This window comes from Rhododendron vialii, chromosome 4a (genome assembly GCF_030253575.1).
Source record: "Rhododendron vialii isolate Sample 1 chromosome 4a, ASM3025357v1".
Taxonomy (NCBI): Eukaryota; Viridiplantae; Streptophyta; class Magnoliopsida; order Ericales; family Ericaceae; genus Rhododendron; species Rhododendron vialii.
The window spans coordinates 3,425,546-3,437,028 of record NC_080560.1 but is presented as its reverse complement, the minus strand read 5'-3'; the positions used below and the strand labels follow the sequence as shown (position 1 = coordinate 3,437,028).

Genomic DNA, 11,483 nt, shown 5'->3' with positions numbered 1-11,483 from the left:
ATATATTTTTTGTCACCAAATGATTATTTTTGGCGACAAAAAATAATTTTGTCACCTTTTTTAAGCTTTCGGCGACGAAAAATGTATTTTATTGCCAAATGGGTACCTTTTGTGACGAAAATATTTTTTTCGTCGCTAAACAAGCATAATTGGTGACGAAATTATTTCGTCACGAAAGTTATCAAAATAGTGACGAATTTATTTTTTCGTCGCCAAATATACTCATTTAGTGACAAAATTAAATTTCGTCGCCACTTTTTCGTCACTAATTTTCATTTTTCTTGTAGTGAAAACTCGTTTCTTTTTCTTTTTTTTCCCTAGCAAAAAATCGAAGCCATAGGTTTCCATCCATTTATTCATTCAACCCAACTTAACATGGAATTTCTTTTGTTCCGTTTCAAGAATTCATTCAACCCAACTTAACTCGGAATATGAAAATGTACATGAAAGGAAACCGGCATTTTCAAATTGAGTGTCATTTATTCTTGCTCAAAGAAAAGAGAAGGAAAATGTGAAGAAAGTGGATTATGTTACGGCCTAGCAATTTTATTTATTTAATTAATTATATTGGCTGTTTATTTATTGGAGTTGTGGTTGGGTCATAATTAATTATTTTGCAGGCACTATATGGGTATTGTTGGCACGATTATAATATTTGGGTATGAGATGGATTTTACGTGAAATAGTGGTACCGGTTAATAATTTTATAAATTGTATAGGGTGCAACGTGAGTAGTGGATAGTTTTACAAGTTACGGAGTACTAGTTTTAGGAGATATTTTCACCGTGTAGGGTTTTATTTGGGAAGAGCAGCAGTCAAAAGTTGAGAGAACGTTGAGAGAGAGAGAGAGAGAGAGAGAGAGAGAGAGAGAGAGAGAGAGAGAGAGAGAGAGGCTGCAGTCAAGATTTCAACTGGGTGGTGATCAATCGGGTAAGTGAGTTTTGTTCCCTTTATTCCGCTTCTCTTTTCATTCTTCTATTTTACTTGGACGTGGAGTAAAGTTTGTCTTTGATTGAAAGGCATAAGACAGTGGAGTTATGGAGAGTATGGTTTTGGGTTTTTTACAAGTTTTACTAGAGAGAGTACTCAGCATGGCTTTGTGCGGGTTGTGCGATGTGAATGGTGACTTTGGTGTGAGTGGTTGACAAAGAGAGAAGAGAGCACGAGACAGGAGGATATGTGTTGTGGTGAGATGTGCAAATTTGGTTTCTAGTGTAATTGGAATCTAGTAAATAATATTCTAGTTTGGGTTATATGTCTTGAATGTCTTGAATAAGAACCGGAGGTTTTGGCACATTGGAAGTGGTTTATGTACGTGGGTCAGATTGTTTGGAAGTATTGGAGATTGGTGTTTAGGTTTTGTAGTTGACTGGAAAGTTGAGTTGTTTTAGTTTTAAGATTAGTTAATTACTTTTAGGGTAGTCTTAAATTAGTCTAGGTAGAATTATATTTGGAATTGTTGGTGACTGTATACAATTCTTTTTGTTCAAGTTAGCATCTTTTTACGTATTCGAGTTGCATTACTTTTGGATTCAGGTGAGTAGTTAAGTATGTTACGTATTTTCGAAAGTTCCCTGTGTCCCTTAAAAGTATTTCCTTCAGAAATTTATAATGTTATTTGGAGACTCAAAACTGTTTATAAGTTGTTCTATAAATTGGCATGCGATGAATTCTGAGATCAATTGTTAATATTCTTTTTGGTGAGAACTTGGTGGATATTAATGGGAACATTTATTTCGAAAGTCGAGGGAAATTATTCCTTCTCGTGTTGGTGACCCTGCCCATTGAGAAAAAGACCGTGTTAGGCCAGTGACCCTAATGCTCAATGGTTTTCTTTCGCCGGATCGTCTTAGAGAAAAGTATCATGGGCTGCCAACCCTGGTGACTCTAAGTTCGATATTGGATCCAATTTTGATGAGATTTATTTTGGCCATGGTACTGTTTGATTGTGGTTTTCCATTGTTGATGGAGTTAATGTTGTGATCACCATTAAGAATACTTATTGGTTAAATGCTTCATTGATTAATTTATTATTCTGCTGGACACCTCGTATGCCAAATTATGATTTAATAGTAAATTATTTTAATCTCCGTTTTCAACTTTATTTAATATACATACTTGCTATTCACTGAGCTTGTCAGCTGACGGATTTATTCCAACTTCTTTTTCAAGCAAGTTGGGGAGTTAGGTAAGGACTCTGGCGGGATCTCGGGGATTTCATTTGTTAACCTCCTTAGGGTGTCTCATTCTAGTTTTATTTTAAAAATCGCTTCCGCATTCGAAACAATTGTCAGATAATAAATTCATTTTATTATTATTGTATCACCGGATATTGCTTGGTTCATGGGATAAATGTACCCCATGTTTATGATTGAGACACATTTGGCTTTGGATTTGATTAATAATGAAAAAGCGATCATTTGATTTTTAGTTATTTTGATTTATTCAGGCTGCGTGTTCCATGGGTTAGCTTTATGGTTCACGGCCGGTTACTTCCCATTTTGGGGTGTGATAGATTATGTTTTTTAGTTTGGTTGTAGAAAGGAAATCAAAGGAAACTATGAGGGCAAAAATTCAGTTTGATCAGATATTGATATTGATAGACATAACAAAAGTTGAATTATAATTTACAAAATGGACAGTCTGATCCTGTCATTATCCATAACCATCTATTTAATGAATCAAAATTCAAATTTTGATACACATATCGATGTTCGATTAAGTTAATTTTTGGAATGAATATTCTATGTTGCGGGCTCTATTAGTTTCCACTGCCGGCGAAAAAAAATTAACTTTCAAAATTCATAGCACTTAAGATATTCTGAACATAAAACCTGTTAGGATAAGCTCCTACAAACCGAAGGCCAACTCTTGTGTTGCCTTTTCCCGTTAAGTTTAAGTTTGCATGTGCCCGTTAATAAATTAAGATAAACCATTTTTATACCTCCTAAAATTTGTCTTCTTTGTGACGTGCACGGCGCAAAAAATTATTTCTCCCACTTAATTAACACAGACGAATATAAAGTTCTACTATGTTAAGATATTACTCCATTTTTACCTTGTAGAATATTAATCGCAATCTCTCATTTGTTTCTTTCTGCTTGTGTACGCAATTCGTAAAATGAAATAGTCGAATATCCTCTGTTTCCATGGCTACGAAAATAATATCAATCTTGATGAAGGCAATTTTTTGGGAGAACAATACGCGTTATTTTCTTCGTGTTAGATGCGTGCTATTTCATTTAATCGCAATCTCTCATTTGTTTCTCTCTACTTGTGTATGCAATTCGTAAAATGAAATAGTCGAGTATATATCCTCTGTTTTCATGCCTACAAATATTATCGAACTTGATGAAGGCAATTTTTTGGGAGAACGGTACGCGTCCTTTTCTTCGTGTTAGATGCGTGCTATTTCAAGTCTTAGTGGAAAATTTGATGAAGGCAACTTGATTGAAACAACTGAATTCCAATCATTTTCTTTGGCTTATTTTCATTTACTTTCTTGGCCGTTTCTTCGTTGGCGCCATTACATCCTATGACAGTAGACCTTGAGACTGTGCAGTCTAGAGGGAAAATTCCAAGTCTAGTGGCAAAATTCCAAGTCTAGTGGGAAATTTCCAAGTCTTCGTTGACGCCATTATATCGTACCTCTCCATGATGGACTCGGGGGAGGTGCTAGCCCTTCGGTGCACAAGCGATTATATCCTACCTCCATTACTGTTAATTAGCAATTATTGAGACTAAAAGGATGTGTTCAAAATAGCCCCAAAATGGCGTTGGAAAGACTAGCACTTCCCCGAGTCCCTCTAGGACATTAAACCTTTTCTAGACTCGTGACTCGTGAGTGCTTATTGCAAATAAAACTCACTAGAAGTAATATCATCAAAGATTCAAAATGGAATTTCTTAGTCAGTTTCTTCTGTTATTTTTGCCCAAACAGAAGTTTTACACATGGGCAGGATTCGATTCCCTTAAGCACCCATCTCTCTCCCCAAGTCTCCTCGGATATAGTAGATTAGGATTAACTAACAGCCAAAAAAAACAAAAGTTTTGCTCAAAGCTACCTTGCCCAGCTTTCTCAACCGAAAAAGTCATAAGCTACAATGTACATAGCATCTATAACTCGTCCACAATTTTTACAAGAGTTCTGTATTATTCACGTTATGTGATTTTTTTTAGACACTCTTGAGACGATATCGTATGGTTGGTGAACCTTGGATCATCCAAAAGCATACGTTTTGGTTTCCTTTCGGCTATATGTCTCGATGAAGGATAAGTAAAGAAACTTGATAAGAGAAAAGTGCACCATATGCAACTAACAAAACAAATTTATCCTCCATTAATTCCATATTTACGGTTGCCGGCCTCCTTGAATTTCTTTATGAATTGTTGATCCAGCTTTCGTTAGGGATCTTTTAGAAAGTCTAGATAGCCGGAGTATATAATACGGGGTACTTGAGAGAAACTTCACAGCTCTGCCGTGAATAAGTTCTTCATGACTCCGCGCAATCTCAATCGTCCATTCTTAAATTATATTCACGGGTCCACCATAAACAAGTTTCTCTCTTATACAAGTTGATATATGTACATCATGATGCCCACATTTGGGAAAGTCTACAATACACACCTCTTAAAAGGGTGTACCATATGCACCTATTTTATGGTTCATTCATAATATTTTAGCGTGTTTCGTAACTTTTTATAACGACCCGCATCGTCAAGCACCACAACCCAAAACATAATAAAATTGATTGTTTCACGCCACCGGCCAACTCGATAAACAACAAATAACTAACGGAACGCCATCACCCACTTCCTTAAGAAACTACATAATCTCTCGATATGCCTTCCACATACCCTTCTCTCTGCTAGATTCCCCACTCTCTGCCTCTCCTCCACAAACAGGAGCGTTCCCCCCCTCCCCCTCTCAAAGTTTGTCTTGTTTCTCATATATAGGCCATGCACAATTCTCCTAGCACCTCACATGTACACACACACTTATTAGCCACCTCAGCACCCCACGTGCACCCACACACACTTCTCAGCCACCTTAGCCTTTTCATGCAATAGTCATATATATCCATCCAATTCATTGCCCCACTGCCCCACAATAACTAATGGACCGTTCTCTATTTTTGTCCTTTTCTTTTATCAAAAGGAATTGATCTTTGATCCATCTTTCATGTGTAATAGTAATAATATCCATGTAATACACACACACATGTGCGTGTACACGAGACGTCCACTTTGTGCACCAATAATCATATTACGGGTATTACAATCCCTCTTTAATTTAATGTTCTTATGCAAAAATATTTATCCTCTTAAATTCAATGGAGCTCCATTAGGCTGGGGCTTTATAATTAAATGTGATCGGGTCTCACACTTTTGTTCTAGAATTCATAGCTTTTCAGCAGTATGATTCTTAACATTTTCATTATGATTCATAATATTTTGGTGTATCTCGTAATCTTTATACGATTTGTAACTTTTTAGCAACACAATTTGTAACATTTTTCCTATAATTCATAACATTTTGACGGTGCATATGATACACATCCAAATAAGGGGTGTGTATTGTAGTCTTTCCCACATTTATATTCGTATCGTAACCAAGTCCAAGTCCACCACCCCACCCCCCCCACCCCACCATTAAGCAAGCACTCATATTTCTTTCTCCCTCCCCAAGTTTCTTAGGATATAGTAGATTAGAATTAACAAATAGCCAAAAAAATAATAATAATAAGTTTTGCTCAAAGCTACCTTGCCCAACTTTCTCAACCGAAAAAGTCATAAGCTACAACGTACATAGCATCTATAACTCATCCACAATTTTTACAAGAGTTCCGTATTATTCACGTTACGTGATTTTTGTTAGACACTTTTGAGACGATATCGTATGGTTGGTGAACCTTGGATCATCCAAGAGCGTACGTTTTGGTTTCCTTGCGGCTATATGTCTTGATGAAGGATAAGTAAAGAAACTTGATAAGAGAAAAGAGCACCATATGCAACTAACAAAACAAATTTATCCTCCATTAATTCCATATTTACGGTTGCCTCCTTGAATTTCTTTACGAATTGTAGATCCAGCTTTCGTGAGGGATCTTTTAGAAAGTCTAGATAGCTGGAGTATATAATACGGAGTACTTGAGAGAAACTTCACGGCGAGTACTTCATGACTCCGCGCAATCTCAACCGTCCATTCTTAAATTATATTCACGGGTCCACCATAAACAAGTTTTTCTCGTATACAAGTTGATATATGTACATCATGATGTCCACATTTGGGAAAGTTTACAATACACACCTCTTAAAAGGGTGTAACGTATGCACCTATTTTATAGTTCATTCATAATATTTTAGCGTGTTTCGTAACTTTTGTTCTAGAATTCATAATTTTTCAGCAGTATGATTCTTAACATTTTCATTATGATTCATAATATTTTGGTGTATCTTGTAATCTTTATACAATTCGTAACTTTTTAGCAATACGATTTGTAACATTTTTCCTATAATTCATAACATTTTAGGGGTGTATATGATACACATCCAAATAAGGAGTGTGTATTGTAATTTTTCTCACATTTATATTCGTATATGACCTAAGTCAACCCCCCCCCCCCCCCCCCCCCCCCCCCGGCGCCACGAGCAAGCACTCATATTTCTTTCCTCTCACATTTATATTCGTATATGACCTAAGTCAACCCCCCCCCCCCCCCCCGGCGCCGCGAGCAAGCACTCATATTTCTTTCCTCCTCCTCCTTGTTGTTGAGCAAAATTGTGATCATGGCAATGAATCCTTCTTCTCTCTCCTTTATGTTTCTCTCTCTTTGCACTCTCTTCTCTGCAACTTCAGTCTCTTCTTCGACCTCCATCTCTTACTCCCACCACTGCGCTTCGATGGTCCCCGAGTCAACCCCAACTGCTCCCTCCACCACTGCATTCCCATATCTCACACCAGTCCTCGTTAAATACACCGGTGGCGACAGAATCCTTAACGACACCAATATCTCCTCCGAAGCCAAAAAAAACTTCTTGTTTCTTCCAACCCAGAACATCTTCAAAACCAACACGTCCGGTGTTTACAAGATCGAAGCGTCCTTAATCTTCCGATCATCAGGCTTTTATTACCATGGCAATCATACAAGGAGAAACACATTGAAATTTGCGTTTGATGGGTTTTGGTCACAGTACTCTGAGAAGCTATGTATGGTAGGCTCGGCTTCTTGGTACTCGAACAGAGGTAATTTGATCAATCTTGATGCAATCCTTAAGCTTCACTATCCTATGAATTTGACTATCTTCAATAGTTTAATAACTGGGAAATTGGAGAGCTTGGCTTCTCTGAATGATCCGAATTATTTCGAACCCGTTTCACTTTTGGAGTTTGGTTCATCGAGTTACTATCAGTATTCATCGAGTAAGTATCAGTATTCATTGATTTCTGGGAAATTTGTTAGCGATTGTCGCGGTGGGATTAATATTCCCAAAAATCAATCACTTGGTTTAAATCCAGGATTGTTATGTTACACAAGGACGAGTAGGCAAAACGATGTCTTTAACTTGGAGTATTTGAATGAGTGCAGTTCTTTAAAAAATTGTACTCCTCTTGGTAAGGATGATAACGATGAGTTGCCAAGTGAAATGACGTTGAATGCCATTCAGTGTTCTGAGGAGGAACACAAGGTGCAATATGTGATCAAATTTGGATCAGGTTACCAATACCTAGCTCTTGATCCCAATACAGCGCTCGTTGGAGAGGGATCGTGGGATGAAAAGAAGAATCAGCTATGCATAGTTGCTTGCCGGTTTTTGAACTCTACCGACTCCTTGGACAATGCCCGGGTTGGTGATTGTTCGATTAGGTTGAGCTTGTGGTACCCTGCTTTCTGGACAATCAGGAACAAAACAAGTGTTTTGGGCCAGATTTGGACTAACAAAACTGTTAACGAGTCTGGATACTTCAATAGGATCACGTTTAGAAGTCGCGACAATAGCATGGCTGTGGTTCCTGGTTTGAGATACGAGTACACAGTAACCGAAAAAGTAAAGAAGTCGTGTCCTTTCAACCAGTCGGTTATTAAGAAGGGCAACAGATATCCGAAGTGGAACTCTGACGACTTGGCATTTAACATGTGGGTTGAAGATTCTACGGGGAATCATTCTTGGTCTTGGAGTAAAGCAACGCCTAGCTTTTTCGGTGATCAAAATTACGTGCTGAAGCGGAACCCATTTTCTACCCGTACGTCAATGAATGACATGATTGCGGTTAAGGGAGAGAGTATACATCACGGCCCATTGAATATTACCTACACGATTTCGCCGTATCAGACTTCTTCAGCTACATCGGTAATTTCTGCTGAAGGGTTGTATGATGAGGAAACAGGAAGGGTATGTATGGTAGGCTGTAGAAAGCTATCAACAGGTGAATCTATGGACTGTGAGATTCTTTTGAAGTTCCAATTCCCGCCGGTAAATGCAAAGGAAGGAGGGCAAATCAGGGGAAGCTTTGAAAGCATGAGGGAGGAAAATGACCCTCTTTATTTCAAGCAATGGGAAATGACTTCAAGGACTTACTATAGAGAAGAAGCCGAAAGATCTGTTCAGCGGTTGGATTTGGAGATGGTGATGGTTTTGATCTCCAGTACACTCGCGTGTGTATTTTTAGGGTTACAAATCTTATACGCGAAAAGGAACCCTCAAGTTCTTCCTTTCATTTCCTTGGCGATGCTTCTGTTACTCATTTTAGGTCACATGATTCCTCTTGTGCTAGAGTTAGAAGCTTTGTTTCGAGGAAACCAGAACCAGGAAGACGTATTGCTTGGGAGTGGAGGGTGGGTCGAAGTGAACAAATTTGTTGTCAGAGCGCTTACAGTGGTGGCTTTCTTGTTGCAACTCCGGCTTCTCCAACTTGCGTTTGCTGCACGTTTGGGCAACGAAAACTATAAAGGGTTGTGGGTTGCTGAAAAGAAGGCATTGTTTGTTTCTACAACATTGTATACAGTGGGGTTGCTTTTTGTTTTGTTTCTAGGTACGAGGAAGCAAAATCACAGCAAAGCAATAGATTCTTCCACTTCTGTTGTTCACCACATACATTATATCCGGAGGGATTTAATATGTTATGGCGGTTTTGTGCTCGACGGTTTCCTTCTCCCTCAAATCCTCTTCAACATTTTCCAAGTTTCAAAGAAGAATGCTCTTTCTCATTTGTTTTACATGGGTACCACTTGTGTTCGGTTGCTACCTCATGCGTATGATCTTCACTTGGCTCTTAGCTCTCCTCGACTCCAATTTTATGGGGCATACATTCTTGCAGATCCTGACGCGGATTTTTACTCCACCTCTTGGGATATAGTTATCTTGTATGGGGTTGTTTTCTTTGCAGTTGTCATTTACTTGCAACAGCGATTGGGCGGGCGATTTCTTTCCGCAGATATCGAGGGAGGATGTCTATGAGATGGTGCCTGTAGCAAGCAGTGATCAATAGATTGCCAGAGAACATGAGTTCCTAAAATGTTCTGTTTGTTTTACCACTGCATGTTTTCAGTACTTTTTAAGTATGTAACGTTGTCCTAAAGTCATCTATGTATCTTGAACAAGAACAAAATACATCTTGTGTACATAGTTGCAGTAAAAGTCTCTCTTTCCCTCATCCTTGCCATTTTTTTCCCTCTGTTAAGGTGGTATTTTAGCTTTACTTTTCTGTTCTTGTAGCCTAAAATGTGCATCAATGGAGTTAATGCGTATCGACTGGTTTATGCAAACCAAACCATCTTTTGGTTTTCATTTTTTTTCGTATTAGAGATTTGACAGGCCTAGATCATGGGTACGACCTTGCAACTCTCGCTCCCAGCCTCGAATTCTCTAAAGCATACGTACGCAACGGCCCAAGTTTGATCTTTTCTCGTACTTGTTGTGGACTGACGGTTGATGTACTGATTCTTGTGTTCGAACGTCACCATCTTGCCCAGCTTCAAGATCGTGAAATTCCTCAGATATACGCCATAAAGAGAATCTAGCGGCTTGCCGGCCCTCCTCTTGCTTGCAAGAGGTAGAAGAACACAAACACAGCGTCACACCCCAAAACGAATGATATTCCCAACTCCCAAGTATTCAGTAGGAGTATGCATGTATAGAAAGCCTCGTTATGAGGTGCTGGTGAAATTGGGCTTCTTGATTGATTATTGTTTCCTGAAACACATACTATAACGTAATAAGGAGTCCAAATCCATATCCATTCCATAATAATTAGAGCGAGGAATCATTCAAAATAAAGAAGTCAAAGCTCGTTACCTTTTCTTTTCTTTCCCTAGCAAAAAATTGAAGCCATAGTGCTCTATCCGTTTATTTATTCAACCCAACTTAACATAGAATTTCTTTTGTTCCTTATCAAGAATGCAAAAAAGTTTTTTTTTTTTTTTTTGAATGATACTCCCAAAGATAAGTAAGTTAGAACAACTTCAATCTTGACCCATTTTAAGACCCAATCCAAATTTTAAATTTGGGCAAAACCCATAAAAAACCATCTTCAATCTTTGACCCAAACCTTTTCTTATTTTGGGTTTTACCCATTTTTTCCTCCAAATTTGAGACAACCTAAGTCTCTTCCCATTTTTTCTCAATATTTCAACGGCTCTTTTTTCTTTTTAACGGCTCCTTCCATGTCTGAGAGCATGGCGTCGGCTTTCCCAAACTTAGATACTCTCTCTCTCTCTCTTTTTCATGGCCGCCGCCGTCAGAACGAGTTCCTACATATAGAAAAGAAAGGAGAATATATGGATCAAAGTTCTGTGGGTGGTGGTAAGTAGTAGATTGTTTGGGTGGTTGGCGGTGGTTATGGAGGTGGGCCGAGTTCTTCTTTTTCTTCAAGGTAGTCAGTCACTCTATACCCCAAATCGAATTTGTTCCCTTCTATTATTTACATTATTACCATTGAATACTTAAAAAAACAATATATTTGAGTAAAAGATCATTTTCCCATTGGAGTAAGTCTGACCCAAAATGGATTTTGACCCAAATTTGGATAAAATTTTGGATCAAGGCTAGAGATGCTCTAACCTTGTCTTATGTGCGTTCTACTTTTACCCAATGTTACTAACTCTAGTTAGTTCTTGATTAAATACTCCTACTGATTTTTTACTTAGATAAGAATGACTAAGACGTCTATTCATGTTCTTTCTCAAAAGTTCTTTATCCGTCCTAAATCATGGTTATATACTGTTTATGTTGGACTAGTTGCTAATCGATTCAATTTTTTGCGCTTTTTCATGCCCTTATTTTCCTTTTTTCTTTTGATTCCCAATCTACAAATTTCTTGGGAATCAGATTTTGCAAAATTTAAAAACTGGATTCCTGATCATTATTTAGACTCCAAATCCATCACCACCCAAGTAGTGGTAAGCCCCAAAGGCCCATTTACTACGACCCAATCCAAAACGTAAACGTCTCCGCGCGGCCACTGCACGCCACGTGCCCGTTAA

At 38.2% G+C, this 11,483-nt stretch overlaps 1 protein-coding gene across 1 annotated transcript; it reads left to right on the top strand.

Annotated features, from left to right (window-relative positions):
• Window positions 1-6,789: 6,789 nt before the first annotated feature.
• On the top strand, window positions 6,790-9,459 carry LOC131322662 (uncharacterized). Its single transcript, XM_058354068.1, has one exon. It carries the CDS (start codon window positions 6,790-6,792, stop codon window positions 9,457-9,459), a length of 2,670 nt encoding a protein of 889 aa, XP_058210051.1.
• The last annotated feature ends 2,024 nt before the right edge of the window (window positions 9,460-11,483 follow it).